The sequence below is a fragment of the Haliotis rufescens genome, unplaced genomic scaffold, assembly GCF_023055435.1.
Source record: "Haliotis rufescens isolate VD_foot unplaced genomic scaffold, xgHalRufe1.0.p SCAF_19, whole genome shotgun sequence".
Taxonomy (NCBI): Eukaryota; Metazoa; Mollusca; class Gastropoda; order Lepetellida; family Haliotidae; genus Haliotis; species Haliotis rufescens.
This window is the reverse complement of record NW_025963879.1, coordinates 5,799,077-5,816,576: the sequence shown is the minus strand read 5'-3', so window position 1 is coordinate 5,816,576 and position 17,500 is coordinate 5,799,077. Positions and strand designations below refer to the sequence as shown.

The 17,500-nt window shown below is 39.3% G+C and overlaps 2 protein-coding genes across 3 annotated transcripts in view; one reads left to right on the top strand and one right to left on the bottom strand.

The window, feature by feature from the left end:
• The window catches only part of LOC124148419 (uncharacterized protein C20orf96-like), a 161,186-nt gene that overhangs the window by 7,555 nt on the left and 136,131 nt on the right, over positions 1-17,500 (top strand). For both annotated transcript variants that reach the window (XM_046519503.2, XM_046519504.2), the window contains exon 2: positions 17,243-17,444. In XM_046519503.2, coding sequence (XP_046375459.2) covers positions 17,267-17,444 — 178 coding nt within the window. In that variant the 5' untranslated portion in view covers positions 17,243-17,266. The remainder of the gene's footprint in view (positions 1-17,242; positions 17,445-17,500) is intronic.
• On the bottom strand, positions 5,850-10,389 carry LOC125381649. The gene has a single exon (XM_048398838.1). It carries the CDS (start codon positions 6,563-6,565, stop codon positions 6,140-6,142), a length of 426 nt encoding a protein of 141 aa, XP_048254795.1. The 5' UTR covers positions 6,566-10,389; the 3' UTR covers positions 5,850-6,139.

Sequence of the window (17,500 nt, the reverse complement as noted above, 5' to 3'; positions counted from 1 at the left end):
AGCTTGTCTTTGGGCATTGTCTTTCTTTTGAACACAACCATAAGTTTTAGTTTAGTCCCATCAGCTATACAGGTTAATACAACAGTAAAATGTTGTTTCTCGTTCCCCGTTGTCTTCACTGATATGGTCTTGGCGCCCTGGTGGTCAACTGTTCTGGAGCCTAGCATATCGAAGTTCAACGGTGTTTCGTCCATATTGCCAATTTGACAAAGTTCATAGGCCATAGCCTTCCGTTCCTTGATGAAAAAAGCATGAAACAAGTCCACTTTTGTGTTTACCTGGTCAGGCAGCTTCTGGGTGATGTGAGTTTTCTGCCTAAGTGTAAGGTGTCTCCTGTTCATAAATCTTGAACACCAGTGTGAAGATGCCTTAAATGTTGTTGGAGATCAAATATCTTTTTCTTTGCCTTGTAAACCGTCAGTGCTCGTTGGCGAATCATATTTCTGGTTACCATGTAACCACACTGTCTTTGTTCCATTATCCACTCATACAGGACATCCTCTAGATTACTGTAAGGTGATAAGGCAAACCATCTTGCTTTCTTTGTTTTCGGCATTTCTGTTAGTGCCGTCTTTTCTTTCCTCCAATTTCTAACTTGCCTCTTGTTAATGTCAAACTGTCAGGCAGCCCCACTGTTGTTTGCCGACTCAGCAACAGCGACGACTCGCAGTTTGAATGCAGCATCGTAAGCGTGGCGTTTTCGTTTTGAACTCATGATGAAAATGCCAGTCAATAAATATATTCCAACTTTTATACACCTATGCAGTAACTCACAGATTTGCTTCAATTCAACTTCAAACATTGCCGCCACTATTGTATGTTAATCCAATTGAATTGAATAAACTATGAACAAATTAAATGACCATCACTTACAACAGGCTTCTGCAGTTTATTAAACTAATCTCTCGAAAACAAAGGAATTAAGCCCCTACTCCAAACACAACCGCTAAGCACCCACAACTTGAAAGTGTTTGTGTGTAAACAACATAACAATACCAATCGGCCCCTTTATTATCAGTGCTCATTTCCTTGAGTACCATGTTGCCTTTTAAACAACAGGAAGCAATCACAATGGTCACCGTTTGTGGCGTCACAGGAAACAGCTCATCACATGTTTTTGCAAATGGCGAACGAAATAACTCGCCGTTACAGTTGTTTATTTGCCTCTTTCAATAAAGGTAGATACTTGTTCACTATCAATTTATGATTTTTGCAAAACATACGTAATAGCTATTGGCGATTTCATCTGTGGATTATATATTATAGCTGTGGCCGACATATATTGTTAAAGGTAAAGATTGTGGAGTTTATGAAGAACAATAAACTTTGAACATTCAATTGAAAACACTATTATCAGAGGTAGTAACATGCATAACATTTTTTTAATAATGACAACATTGGTGTATAATAATAACTTTATTGATAATTTATAACAATAATGGCTCTAGTCGTGGCCCCTTCCAAACTTTCGGGAAGTTGTAATCTATCGGACCGTCATTCAGGCGATGTTTCTGTCAGATCACGATCTGAAAAATACTATCATGAAAGTATATCCCGTGGATAAGCCGACCCCTTTCTACAGAATCTGGGGCGGTCGGGTAGCCTAGTGGTTAAAGCGTTCGCTCGTCACGCCGAAGACCCGGGTTCGATTCCCGACATGGGTACAATGTGTGAAGCCCATTTCTGGTGTCCCCCGCCGTGATTTTGCTGGAATATTGCTAAAAGCGGCGTAAAACCAAACTCACTCACTCACTCATTCTACAGAATCTTTTTTCTGGTCCTCAAAATTCGGCTTATCCGCGGTTATATACGGTACACAGTTTCGGGTCAATACCCAAAATGTCAGTCAATACCTGGTGTGACCACCATTAGCATTGATCACTGCCACACATCTCCTGTACATTGAGTGGATCAGACGATTTGTGAAGGCCCTAGGGATCCTCCTGCACACATCCAGAGCAGCTGTGCGTAGTTCATCGGCAGTTGTAGGGACTGGGTGCACATTGTGCAGATGCCTTTGAACCTCATCCCACAAGTGTTCGATGGGGTTCAGATCAGGGCTGAGGGCTGGCCACGGTAGAACACGGATGTTGTGTTGTTGCAGAAAGGTAGCTCTGGCAACATGGGGACGAGCGTTGTCCTCCTGGAAAATGTGTTGTTGATGTTGTGCAAAAAATGGAACAACGTGGGGTCTGATCACTTGGTCGATATACCGCTGAGCAGTGACGCCGTGTTGCCGACCTTGACCAACATTCAGAAAGCACATGGGTCCAAGTCTCGCATCAAGTCCAATCCCTGCCCATATCATGACGCTAGGTCCACCCCATGGATCCCTTTCCACAACGTTACTGTCAGCAAAACGATCAGCTCGACGCCGCCAAATTCTGACTCTTTCGTCTGCATGGGAGACACAAAAGCGACTTTCTTCAGAAAAGATGACACGCCTCCACTCACGATGACGCCAATTGCATGGACCCTGTGCCCACTGAAGTCGTGCTTGTCAATGCTGTGGTTGGAGAACAGTACGACGTGCTGGTCGGCGACATCTGAGGTTGTTGGAATGGAGACGTCAGTTCTCCCGGCTAATGTGTCGATTATGTGTTCCTATGGTCTGTCGAGCACTTTCACTTCGGAACGGATGTCGCTGGTGTTGACGGGTAATCTGCCGATCTTGTCGAGGTGTGGTGACCCTAGGACGACCGCTCCGAGGAAGGTCATCTGTGGTCTGTGTAGCATTGTATCTATGCAGGAGACAGTAAATTGTGGTTATGTTAACGTTGAAATGACGGGCAACATCTTGGACACTCTCCAGCTTCCAAACGTCTGATAGCCTGGTTTCTCTGAATTTGAGTTAAGCATGGCATTGTTGACCAAAGAGTGGTAGGTCCAAGAATCGGCCACAGTTTTATACACACTACAGTTCGTGACAGTTCGTGACAGTTCGTGCATTTTCAATTTCGCGAGAAATGGGTGCATGATACCCACATATCGTTGAAATGGTGCATTTTGGCGATTTGTTTTTTATGTTGCGTTATACTTTGGGCTTCCAAAATGCAACCAAAAATATTGATAACACCATCAGGCTTCACTACATGCTAAAACTCGTATCATTTTATGGTTCCATGTTTGTTACCTATTTGCTTAAAACCACTTGCGTTTATTTTGCGTGTGAGTATAGATATTACTTATAATTATACCGCAAAAACAATAATATTGCCTTCTTTCACTTGTGCAAGTTATCGTTTCCTTGTAAGTTGTATTAAATATAGCCTACTCTATGCTTCTTGAGCTTTCAATGCAAGTATGAAAATTGTTCAATTGAAAATAGGTTTGTAGATTTGCTGTCTATGAAAACGTTTCATTGAATCTATGTCTACTTACCCTTTGGTGGCAGTACATTTGTATCATCTTGTTAATTATTAAGAAATAATAATGATGGACAGTATTGAGCGATGTCAATTTGAGTATTGTTAGGGCTGTTTAGCAATCTTTCACATTTTGTCGTTTGAAAATGTCCGATGTCAATTACCCTGAAGTTGTTTTTATCTCTATTGAAAGAGCAGGGACAGCGAAACCTACATGGACGTAACCGGGATATCTTCAAGATATACATTCCAAACTGTCATTTGTATTGTAACATAATCTTTGACACAGTCTGTGTATGAATTAATCACAACCACTTCCGTCAATTTTGTTTTGACGTCAAAAACACGCACAATTTCAGAAAGATTTTTTATCAGTAATTCTAAATCACGGAAAATTCTCAGTGAATGTGTTGGACATTTAGATTTCAAAAAAGGTCGCTTATTGACTTCACTTGCCACATTCAGGTGCCTCCATATTACGGAAAAGCCTCGCTATTGTATAAATATCAGCATTAAATTCTAATAGAGATTGTTAATGGAAACTTAAGGTAATAAATGTAGGGGGTTTTAAACAACATAAAAGGGTGATGTACATATATTGTGGCTTATTAAACTTGTAAGGGACTATGTTATACTAACACAATTTCTTCAGGTAAATACCAACTATACCAAAGCTGTTGAAATCTATATTCAACATTTATTCTGTATTCAGCTACATGTCTTTCTTTACTTGAGTACATAATCGAGACTTGACCATGCAAACCAGTAATTGATCCTGTAAACAAAGGCGTATGATTACACATATACCAGTTATCGTCATTTTTTTCATGTTATTTCTGAAATATTACATTTACAAGGTTAACTGTGCAAATAACTTTAATTTGTGTGAAACTATGAGCAAATGCACATATTTCTGTCCATGGACAGAATTCAATAGATTTCTAATTATGTGATGACAGGGAATCAAAACAGTGGAAATAGATATTTCCAGTCGACCAGCTGTAACAGCTATCATCATCATCATCATCATCATCATCATCATCTAATCAGCATGTGTCATGTGATCATGCACACTGCTTCAGTTACACAAATTACATTATCTATTTTCTCTGGTATCACACTCAATTTTTATTTTCATTACAATTAATAACAAATAATTTTATTGATTTGTCTTCTGCAAACTGACATACACCAATATTCCCCAAATTCGATTTACATGTGCTTATCCTCAACACAATGTACTATGGATTTCACGATAAATACAGGGTTATGCATTTTTGGAAAAATAGCTGTAAAAGGTTTTAGAATTGTAATTTGGAGAAGAAATGACAGACAGATAGTAAGCTATGAAGAACTGAATGTGCATCATCATGGTTTTTTTTATTTTTGTTTACGAATGAAATGGGCTTGTGACACCTCTCGCGTGTCTCTTCTAAAGTTGTCATTGGGTAAGGTGATTATATGGTTTGTTTTTTCTATTTCTTCACATGAGTCAGTTTTGTTCGTCATTTTTGGATAAACATTTATCTCTTCTAATGAAACCGAGCAAAAGTAACAGGGAGATGGTGATAATTGGTTCTCAGTGATAACTGGTCACCAGCTAATATACTATTTCTTAACATTGTCCATGAAAAGACAATTTCAGTCATGAGAACGTCATGTGGTAAGAAAAAATGAGTGTTATTTTCTTGTGCTATTTTGCTTGCTTAAATGATAGTTTGTTTTGTTTGTTTGTTGTTGTTTTTTTTTGGGGGGGGGGGGGGGGGCTCGAGGGGAGCGAGGTCCTTTGCTGCGACTGGGGGCTGGTGGGGGCTGGGGGTCGGGGGAAGGGTCTTCTCAATCTCCATCTCTCTGTGTGTCTCTCCCTCTATTATATAGCCAAGGTCACCTGACACTGACTAAGTCATAAATATAAACAACAGTAATTTATCAGTGACATAGTTGCACAGTTTGTTCAGGATGGCAGACAATCGATGTATAACACAGTGGGGATTAACAGTTGGGATTAGCATCTTATAAATAATGGCAATTAAGTGTTTCAAGGCATATACATATCATGCGAGCAAGTAAAAAAGTGGAACTGGATTTGAAACCAACGAAAGAAAGACAATAAGGGTGGAATATTGGTCGTTCGACATTTCAGCAATTGTCTGGAGCCATACATCATCAACCTGTAATTACAGAAAGAATATTGTAGATATAAATTATTATCATAATTGGATTGTAATAATAATATATATTGTCATAAGAAACATAACTTATTTACTCTCAATGCTATATACGATAGCATGTTGAGGTTAACCATATAGTAATTTACATATAATTAAATTTTAAAATATATCTTTTAAATGTTTAAACATTTTTCATTGAGATGTGATGTTATTTACCTCTTTCACTGGAACCATGGGAAGAACAGCGCATCTTTTAACAAAGGTTTTGACCTCTGGGTTGTCACCATAGGCTGACTGGAGACCGACCTGTTGAGCCTTTCTCCACACACACTGGGTGTAATGGAAAAAAAAGCCTTTCCAAGTGGCATTGGGGAAGACGTCGAGGGCTGCTATCTTTGCAGCTGCTTCAAAGTTCATCTGAAAATAGAAAAATATAAATAAAAACTTGGTATATCCGCTAATATGGACATGTTTCATATATCATATTACACTAAAATATACACCAAATGATACACATTTGGCCTACCTGTATTGTTTGGGGCAGTAGCTGGAACCCTCGGTTCTCAGCAGCATCTTGACCAGGCGGAAGGCTCTGTCGTAGGTCTACTTCTTCTTGTCTGGCAGCAACAGGAATACCAGGGGCACCATCTTGTTGGTGACGAAGGCGTGGAGGGTGTAGAGCTGGTAGAAGAGACGTGGAGTCACGTAAAAGGTTCCATCTCCGTAGATGGTGTCGGCTGCACACAGAAATCGGAGGTTGCTGGTGGTACTGAAGCCAAGGATCTTGTTGTCATCGCCATCGTTGATAAGAAGAAACTGCTTTCCGGCGCCAAGGGTCTGAAACTGGTCTGGGATGACGAGGTCTCTTCTGTGTGCAGGAAGTGGTGGTAACGTGGATCGTCTTGCTCTGTACAGAGTGTCCTTCTGTGCGTGGAATGTGGGCATGGCTTCCACTACGGACCTGCTTTCATCGGTCCAGGCTTCACCATTCTTCAATGACATTACTGCTTCGTCGAACAGTGTTGGCATTGGGGTCAGGGATGACTTGGCCTTCTGTTTGAGATTCTGCAACGACTCTCGGATCTGTCAAATATACAAAATCACATTTAAGAAATGCAAAATTTTAATACGTGTTATACGTAATTACATTTGCATAAATACGTTTATCTCATACAGTAATCTAGTCTTTATTACCTACAGTATCAATATTTTGTTGTTGTTGACATTTTTTATTCCTTTCGAAGGGTTGTACATCAGGATTAGAGGTTACACAGTAGGTTTAGTCAATTGCTATGAAAATACAATGCATGGATGACTTTTCTTGTGGAATAAATACAGCATGCATAGTTGAGACATATACATATACATACACAAATACACAAATACACAAATACATACATACATACATACATACATACATACATACATACATACATACATACATACATACATACACATGGTATGCCTCAAGAAGAGCATGAAAAGTTGTACCGATAGTCAGTTATAACTAAAGCAATTATGATAGTATTGCTATTTGAGGCGTAGCTTGACCTATAGCATTATTGTACAAGGCATGATTATTATTTTAATTTGTGTAGGATTTTCCCCCATTTTCGTTCAAATTGTAATAGACCATTGTTTTTTGTGGCAATGAATTTTTCAATCATAGCTGACTCTTTTAGTATTTTCCTAAAATTATCAAAAATTGGTTTCTCACCCTTAATACTTGATATATATATATATATCTTTTACTGGACATTATAATATGATTAAGTAGAAGTTTATTTTTGTCGAATCCAAAAATAACTGAGTATTTGGTAAGTGAGATCCTAGTATTTATGTCAAGGTTTAAAAAGGTTTCCAGTTTGCTCCAAAAGTGTTTAACATATTCACATTCCCAATATACATGTATAAGGTTTTCGCCGTTTAAGTCACAAAAGGAGCAAATATCATTATCAACTAGTTTCATTTTTAATAATTCCTTTTTGGTGTAAATTATTCTATGGATAAACTTAAACTGAAAGTCAATCAATTTAGTATCTTTAGTTAATTTCCTGAAATTTGAATAAACTTCTTTCCATTGAATATCATCGTCAAAAAGAGATTGCCATTTTCCATTTACTAAGGGTGGTTTTGTTATTGTAATTAGTCTATCATAAAAGTACCTAGATCCTTGAACGGGTATAAATATATCCCTCAATTGTGGACTAAGATTTTAGTCATATATTGGTATTTTGATATAATGATTGACAGTGTCTCTCCATTCTTTTGGTATACTAAGTTTAACCTTATTATAATCTAGTATTGTACCCTGTATATCATAACATACTTTTAATATTTCAAATGGCAGAAATCCATTCTCATTACATAAGTCCTTAATTGTCATTATACCCTTTTTGAACCAATTTTTAATTATGTAGTTTTCATGTTTAAATTGGTGATTTAGCCATAGGGGCTGTGATAGAATGTCAGAAATCTTTCCAGAATTTGTTGTAAATTTTCTGCCGTAATTTCCCCAAACATTTAAAACATCTCTCCAAAAAGGGTTTTTCACACATAAATATTTATCAGCATTGACTCCTAAGTTTATCATATCAGTGAAAGAGAAAACTGAGGGATTATCATATATACTCTTTTTAAAATACTTTCTTAATGTAGATAATTTTAGTGATTCTATAAATATTTTAATGTCCACCATCAGCATAATTTTTTTTCAGATTTTTGCCTTTTAATTTTATCTGGTTTATCATTCCATAAAAAACTAAACAAAATTTTATTTAAGTTTATAACAAAATCTTTTTTTGGGGGGGGGGGGTTGGCAGTGCCATAAAAATATGGACAAGAGTTGAGAGAGCCAATGACTTGATAACAGTAATTTTACCTATAAGAGTCAAGTTTCTTCTTCTCCAGTTTGCCAATAGCCTATTTATTGTTTCAAGTCTTTTTCGGGTATTGATAACCCATAGATCTTGCAAGTGGGGATTGAGAATAATTCCTAACACTTCAAAATTGCCTACATGCCAGTCTAATTTTAAGTCTTCACAACTATTTGTTGAGCTCCCTGCTTTCGACCCGATCCATATGGCTTTTGTTTTATCAATATTTATTTTAAGTCCAGACATTTTGAAGAAACAATCAAGTATATTTATTGCTGCATACAGGCTTTCAGCCTCTCCGTTTAAGAATAATTGTGTGTCGTCTGCGTACTGACCTAATTTGTACTCTTTCTCATTCAATATAATCCCTTTAATATTTTTATTGTCTCTTATCATACAGCCTAAGATTTCTACAGCAAAAAGAAAAAGATATGGTAATATTGGGTCTCCTTGTCTGCAACCTCTTTCATTAATAAAGAAAGAAGACATATGACCGTTTTGTATTACACAGGAGGATGCATTATTAGTTAGTATCGTTAGTTATCGTGAATTAGGTGATCTAAAGTCATTTTCATTCTATTTGCAATACAAGTACTAATTATTTTATAAAGTGCATTCAGCAATGATATTGGACGCCAATTTTTTAGAAATCTTCTGTCTTTGTTTCCCTTGTGTATACACGTAATGACTCCCCTTTTCATTGTATATGTCATTTCCTTATTTTCAAAAGTTTCGTTTATGTATCTAAAAACCCATATTTTTAAGTCTTTCCAAAAAAACTTAAAGAATTCTATTGGAAAGCCATCTACTCCTGGGCTTTTGTTATTTTTCATTTGTTTTACTGCCTTTGATATTTCATCTAAAGTGATTTTTTTCTTCTAAATTAACAGTATCAATATTGATATTCTTATGAGGCCTTGTGCATACCTTAAAGTCATGATTCACTGGTTCATGGTTATGAGGACTTGACTCTTTCATCATTGACTGTAGATACTGTGGAATGACAGTCTTTGTTGGTGCACTTCCAAGAGATCCAGTCATTCCTCTTCCTTTTTCCAACTCGGTAGGTGTAGCCACCAGTACAAAGGTATCTACTGCCGCGTGTAGTTGGAAGAAACGTGTACTGTAACTGCGCGTTTGGCATATCGAGAATGATTACAGACTACCATGTTTCGGAGATTTATAACAGAGTAACTGTTGAGTCAATCAGTTGAGTAAATGGTACTCACTAGATTATCAAAATCAGAGTTCACCAATTCAGTGAACACATTTCAGTTTTCGTGTACATATTTCAGTTTTTGACACTAACCAAGGAGTTAATCCCCTCCTAAAACAACACCACACATCAAAGGCGTACCGGCGGGTCATTCTGCGAATGGAAAAATTCGAGGGGTCGTTGTCCTGCGAATACCCCACAGGGTAATTAGCCTTTGGAATGAAATGTTCATTCAGTCAATGGTTGTCCCAAATCAGTCAAGGCCAGTCCTCACTGATCCCCATTTATCTAATTGGAAATATTAGACTGATCACTCTTCACTGCAGCAATTGAAAAACAGTCTACCTTTTTTGTGTCACGGCAGAGTGGAGATAAACCTACTGTGTGTTGAAGTTACAGGTTTTGAACTGAGGAGGTGACATGATTCAAAACATTCATGAAATGATTTTGAAAATTACATATAATTCTTCTGAATACCCTAACACCACATTATAAACATCTTCAGACTTTCAACAGAAGTCCTCTTCACTGTCAACTATCCATAATCAGTTGTGCCAGTAATAGTATCCTGCCTTCCAAAGCACCCGTGCATGTGCAAGGTGGAAAAACCTCACTTCCTTTGCATGTGTGCTAGTGTCAACACATAAAATTATTAGTCTGAGCACAGTTATTTTTGTCTTTTTGCACTTTAAACATCAACTGTTCCTTACATTACATTATTATACATCTTGTTGTTATTGTATAAGTAAAAAGTAGTAACTCCTTGAAACTGTTGGAAATTACATTTTTCTGGGTAATTTTGGTAGTGAAAGTGTCCGGTGAGACAAGATGGCATTACCTACTCTGACTTGTAAAGTTTGTGGTCACTTCATGATGACTGCTCTGTGGTCTAGTGGTAGAGCATCTGTCAGAGGAAGGTCCGGGGTTCGATCTCCGGCTGCATCATACCAAAAGACGTTAAAAGATGGTACTTGTTGTTACCCTGTCTGGCGCTCGGCATTAAGGGGCTGAAACAAGGACTGGTCGGCTCTGAGTCAGTATACTGTGTCTGAATGGGGTATTCATGTTAAAATGCGGCTTGGTATCTCAGTGAGCAAGCACTATAAATCGGCATCAGTCCGGACTAGTACAAGCAGCCACACACACACGTACATGCATGTCTCTATATAAGTGCATATCGCTATATAAGTGCATATCGCTATATGAGTGCATATCGCTATATAAGTGCAATAATCTTGGATGCAACGTTAAACCCCATTTCACCTCACTACATGATGACTGGTGACCCTCATGTATCCTGTTGGAGTTGCTGTACTATGATTTTTACTGAAGAGGATGTCTTCGGGGTACTGCTCTTTTGAGGAGGGAAGCTGTCAAGAGGACAGTAGCTATCTTGTCTTCGCCTGTGAGTGAGAACTGTACCTGGTCTCCTCACATTCCCAAGGCACCTGCTGAGTCTGATGTTCAATCCCAGACAGTGGCCTCCTCGCAGATACCCATGAGCTTCTTGATGCAACTATTCAACTAGCAGCAAACAAAATATTCAAGCGTTAATTGACACAAGACTGGCTGTGATGAAATGAACTCGGTCAAGTCAGCTCAGTGTCCACCTCTGACACCAGAGGAAGTCTTCCCAGCCAGACATCTGTGTGTATAGGAGAGCAACCACTGGCTAATGACACTATAGAGAGTAGAGGCTTTACTCGCCTGTCTAGAACCAGGGAGTCGGCAGAAGCTATTCTCACCCTGAGGAGAAGATGTGAACCATATTCAACCAGTGCACCATCAAACTTCCTTGGCTGTGTGAACCAGCCAGCCGGGCAGAGTGAGACAAGTATGTCTATCCTCCCTCCATCTCCACCTTCATGGTTAAACAACAAACAAACCATGTAACAGGAAGTGTTGCAGTTAACCTGGCTGTACGGAAAATGTCGGAGAGGAGGTCCTGTGTGGTTAACTTCACATTTGAATCCATCCCTGGTGGATTCTTTGACCCAGCTGCACATGCTCATTTGTTATCATTCAGTATCTACTGAACCACATATCTGGTGCGCATCTGGATGTTGTTGGACTAAGATCTGCTCAGGTTTTACATACTCCAACTGGGACAAGGGTCAGACGACCAGCCTCCTTTACAAGTCTTGGATCTGGATGGGGCGAAAGGTGGCAATATGGCAAAATTGGCAAGGGTGGACTCAAAGCCCCCACTACCAGTGGTGGACTATGAGTGGGGTCACTCCTTCATTGATCTTATTGAAAAACTCTATCATCTCATACCTTGTCTCAGCCATACAAGAGGAAGTAGAATGTTGGAATATCCAGGCGATTGATGCAACAAGCTGTCATGCGATGGACATAGGAGCTTATATAAACTGATTTGTGAGGGGCATACGTCACATTAACCTGCTGTTGGAGGATTCTCCAGCAGGAATTCCAGGGGACACACCTGTATCACTATGTATGGACCAGATTGGATTGATGCACAGGTTTCTTGGCAGAATCATTGAAATGCAAGAGGAGTTACTTGACACCCAGATGTGCTAATCATCTCAGCTCACAAGTACATTCGCGATCAGTTTGGGAATGAACCAGGAAGATGTCACTCACTACACTACGCTCCTACTTTGTTCAATGGGTGAAGAAGAGGCGCGTCAAGATGCAGGTTCCCTCTTTCTGGGATTCTCCCAAGAATGTTTTGTCACAGCTGGCAAGGAATGGCACAAATCAGGCAGGAGTTTATTCAGAAGGGACAAGTCCTCACAGACTCACAACTGCTGGGAGTCAAAATGAAGTTTGCTTTGAAAGGGGGTTGCTTTCGAAGTTCCATCCACAGAAGATGAAGATTGGCAGGAAGACGTTGGACCAAAGCCTATTGACCTTGCCTTGACAAGGATTTAAGAAATAAAGTTTGCTCTGCCCCTATGTATAGTGCAATAAAGTATAGATGTTTTACTTATCCTGCATTACTCCTTAAAGCATTCACTGCTTACCTTACGACAACTAGAGGAACAGCGCTACTGCGAAGGTCCTGGGTGAAGAAATAAAGTTGTTGTTCTGAAGTCCCAATTACTGACCTTCCGTCACTGTCCTGTGACCTTGATGACACCTAAGCTCATCTTCACATCACTGTTTGTCGCAGCACAGCAGGGACGTGTCCCAGTGGAGCTCTCCTTTTGGATTAATTTAGACCTTCAGTTTTCGTCTACAATCCTAAAATTGATCTGCGATGGGTGATGTATTCGTTTCATATTACTTTCACCATGTTGTGTAGTTTTATGTGAATTAATTAGGCGTGAAAAGACTCTTGTCTTTTTTCCCGCCACATATTTGTTCATTTTGAATTGTGTTACAATCGTTTGCCTGCCAAGATAGTCAACTTGTTTACAATTCTCAGCTACGTATGTATAACATATTCTTGTGTTCTTAAATACTACTAGCTTTGGCGTAACAGTGAGTTGCGTATATATAAATTATTGTATACATTTTCAAATCGTTAAAAAAATGTTTGCCGATAGATTAAAAGCAAATCTACGGCTTTCTTCCAGTCCCGCTTCATCAACAATTCTTTATTTGCGTACCTATGTTTGCGCGATTGTACTAATTGTCGTGGAAAAAGTCTTACCAAGATTATCATCCACGTCAGTTGGCTTACACGCATATGTTTCCGCCAAAATCTAAAAGTAAATAGCTTTGGTTTACATTGAGTTGCGTATATAAAAATATTGTATACCCTTGCAACTCGTATTTTTGCCGATAGATTATTGTTCAAATCTACGGCATTCTTCCAGTACCATTTCTTCAACAATGGTTTAATTGCGTAACTTATGTTTGTGTGTTGTAAATATTGTCGTGGAAAAGAAATCGCCCAAAGATCTTTATCCATGTTCCTCGGCATGCACGTAGATGTGCTCGCCAAATTCTAAATGTAATTTTTGTGTAAATCTCTCTCCAACGAGTTTTACAATATAAAAGCAGGTTACTCACAATCATATTTTGCAGTAATCCCATCGTGAGACGAGAGGAATGTCACAATCGCGGTTTAGCGAAGGACATGGTTCGGTCATTACCAACCAGCCATTATTATTGGCAGGTAATATGACGCCCGTAACTGTGACTGCAGAAGTACACCCTCCACCGAAATCAACAATACCGGAGGATTTTGTGAGTATCGTAACTGCTCCAATTCTTCAGCCGCCGGACACTTCCAGATCTGTTAAATCTGTGACGTTGGCGACAGCACCAGCGTCTCAAGTTGCTATAATGGGGGTAGCAAAGACGAAAGCCATGGTCCAGTCAATACCTTTGAGCTTTGTGTCTCAGTTACCTGCGCCGAGCGCAGCACCTGACAACTACCCAAGCCCAAGCCACTCAAGCCCCTCATTATGCAAGGGACGCACCATCAGCTCAGCGCTGTTCCAACATATCCAGCCCAGCCATTATACGCTCATGGCGTCAACAATCACCGATGAGCCTTGTCTCATAGACCTGCGTTGAGCGTTTGCGTACCAATCAAGGGCTTACAGTGTACTCGGGTACGCAACCGGCACATGATCAGCTTAGTGATGTTCCAACATCCTTGGCACAAGTGTAAGCAACTACATCTGCGCCTAACGTATACCAAATACCTAATGTGTTTTCTGGTACAGCATACATCGCTGGGCATCGAGTACGGGAACATCGCCACATGGCTCCTTATCCAGGCGGGTCATCAAAGCCTGCTGATAGGGAAGGCACTATGCACTGGAGCAGATCACCGGCTTAGCACAAGTACCCGATTGGGTAGCAGACCATCTCGTGTCAGTCACGCCCTCCCCTGGTAACGGGGTAAATAAGAGGGACACCACAAGGTCATTGGAGGAAGACTTCTCCAAACTCACATTTGCTACGTCATTTAAGCCACCAACATCGTCAATGTTTGCCGTGGATCAGGATCTATCAGAGGATAACCCTATCTGATTAGATCACTTCCAAACTATGGTGATTTTCCTACAACGTCAGATTGACCACAGGAAAATTCATCTTGAGACCACTCTGACAGAGATTACTGTTACAACCAAACTTTACAGTGTTTCCAACTGAGATTCTGGTTTCAAGGGCAGGCTGCTACTTCAACCTTGGTCATCTACTCCCCTGTTCAATGAACAGATCACAGACACGCACGCCAAGTTCCCAAAACGCTTGGAATGACACTGTGCTCAAGACTCTAGATCACGTCTCTTTTAGTCTATACCAGCGGTCTGGCAAGTCAGGCAATTATAAGCCCAGACATGCGTTTCGCAAGGAAGACCAGTATTTCCTTACTGAGAAAGGGCGTGGCAGAAACAAGTCTCAAGGATGATTACGTACTCATCGTACTATATCATGGTTTCAGTACACAAGTAGAGGTAACCCCACCGTTGACCACAGTTTGATTTGGAATATCCAACATAGACATACTGTTGGTAAGAAGAGCTGTAGAGTTGGTTCACAACCCAGTCTTTACACCGGGGTTTTATCATCACATCTGCCTGCAACCCATGAAGGACCCAGACAAGATGAGAATGATCCACAATCTGTCCGTGTTGGCCTTACCATGGCTTAACACAGCAATTGTTTTATTGGAACAATCACGGAAGGATATTTCTGGAGGTTTGACACAGGTTTTCGTTATTCATTATCTTCTTGTGGCTTTCAAGGATGTCGAAGGCGTGCGAAGTTTGGCCCTCTGGTTGTAACCCAGCAGGTTACCAACCCATGACGCAAATAATGAACTCGCCCTATAGAGAGCCAGTCTACTTCCATGTGCAGTCGCTCAGTCGCCGCCAGTGGAAGAATTTTAGACAATCTTGTTTGTCCACGACGGCTCTATGACGTAGTAAGTAAAGGATTAGCTGAATAGCTATTAATTCTTTATTACTAAGTTTGCATAGGGAATTTCAATGTTTTGATTTTTGGGACAACCCTACCATAATGGCGTTTTTTTCTGAACCTTTCCGCTTCACTGTTTATCGACCAACTGGTTCCATATTGCAGGGTGTGAATTATTGAGGTTTCTGTATTCTGAAGGTTTACCCACCTCCAAACCGTCCCATACATATGCATTAAGGAGTAATGCAGGATAAGTAAATAATTTAGTAAAATCTAAATATTTTTTACATTTGTAGGCCCACCCATCGCAAGACTTGCCTCCCCACTTTGGCTTCAGAAACCTCAAAGTATATTTTTCTAAGAGTGTGGGCGACAGGCAGTGATATGAATATGACCTTAGGTGTCATCAAGGTCACAGGACAGCGACGGAATGTCAGTAATTGAGACTTCAGATCAACAACTTTATTTCTTCACCCAGGACCTTCGCAGTTGCACTGTCCTTCTAGTTGTCGTAAGGTAAGCAATGAATGCTTTAAAGAGTAATGCAGGATAAGTATACAAATGTAAAAAATATTTAGATTTTACTAATTTTGCCCTGAACTGTTGTAGTGAAAGCATGATGCTTGTGTTATGTGAAAAGTTATAATAGTGACAGGGCAAAACAATACACTATACATGTGGGTAGAGCAATCATTATTACTTTTTTAAGATGCAGTATTGAAGACTAACCCTGTATTTTATCGGAGATGGGTTTAAAACATAATCTGTAATAACCAGTGCCATAAATTGAAAGACCTTGAACAGACCTAACTGACTTGCTGTTCCATATTATTGCCCTTTCATTAAGAGACAAATTATGTTTTAAACAGAATGAAACACCATCAAAATGGGTAGTTTATTTTTTAAATAGGTCCTATTTTATTATCTGTTGAGTGTATGACTATCCATGACTTCATGAGCAATCAGTAGGATTGTATGAAGAGCAATCATTTTTACTTTTTACCACATATTTGTTTATATATCGTTGACATTCTTCCGGGGTCTGTTATTTTGAGGGCGATTGGGAATTATGTACACCTATTGCTTGTCAAACAACTATGACATGTTGCCTGGGACCATTAGGCATATGCCCCTTATACTGGGAAATGAAGCTATAACTTTTTTGATTAAAGATCCTATATAGGGGATTTCTAGATGTCAGAACCCACCAATCCATCATATATATTCTGGCTATGATGTTATAGAGGTAGAGTATTCTTAAGAATGATCAAACAATAGTTTTCACTGTTAATAATTCAAAGAAATACCACCAGTATTTAGGTTTAATCCCTCCTACCTCCTTAGTAATATGCGACAAGGATGGTTGATGTGAGGTGCTTCTGATACTATTACTGGCAAAACTGATTTTGGAGAGTTGACAATAAAGGACTTTTATTTTGAAGATTTTTATTGTGTGATGTGACCTAAAATACCTTTTTTGTGTGCAATGACGTAATAGGAGGGGTATTGTTTAAATGATTAACAATGATCACTATTGTTTCATGCTTGAATTTTCCAGTAAAAGCAATTATTATGAAATGAATTTTCCAGTAAAAGCAATTATTATGCAATGAATTTTCCAGTAAAAGCAATTTTTACAAATATATTTATTCAGGGTTATCTCATTGTTATTGTATATCACATAGCAGCATATGGTAAAAAAGCATATCAATCATAAAGGTTTTCCAGTGTTACAGCTATATGAAACATCTGATTTTTATATGCTAGGTGCTGAATATCAACTTCGTTCTGATGATGTCTGGTGGTTGGGGAAAACGTGCGGCCAGTCGTATTGACCGAACACAGTTTGAACAGGACGATCTGCTTAAATCCCTCGGCAACCAGTTCAATGTTGACTTTTCTGGATATGACCAGTGGCAGAGACGATCCAAGGTGGTGCTACCAGTTCAAAGGCCACCAACATCCAAAGGTACAGTTAGTCCTACAAACTAGTTCACTATTTCATGAAGATGAGCACTGGAGGTT

Coding starts and splice junctions, on each gene's coding strand:
- LOC125381649 (XM_048398838.1), bottom strand. CDS start 6,565: ATGCCAACACTGTTCGACGAAGCAGTAATGTCATTGAAGAATGGTGAA.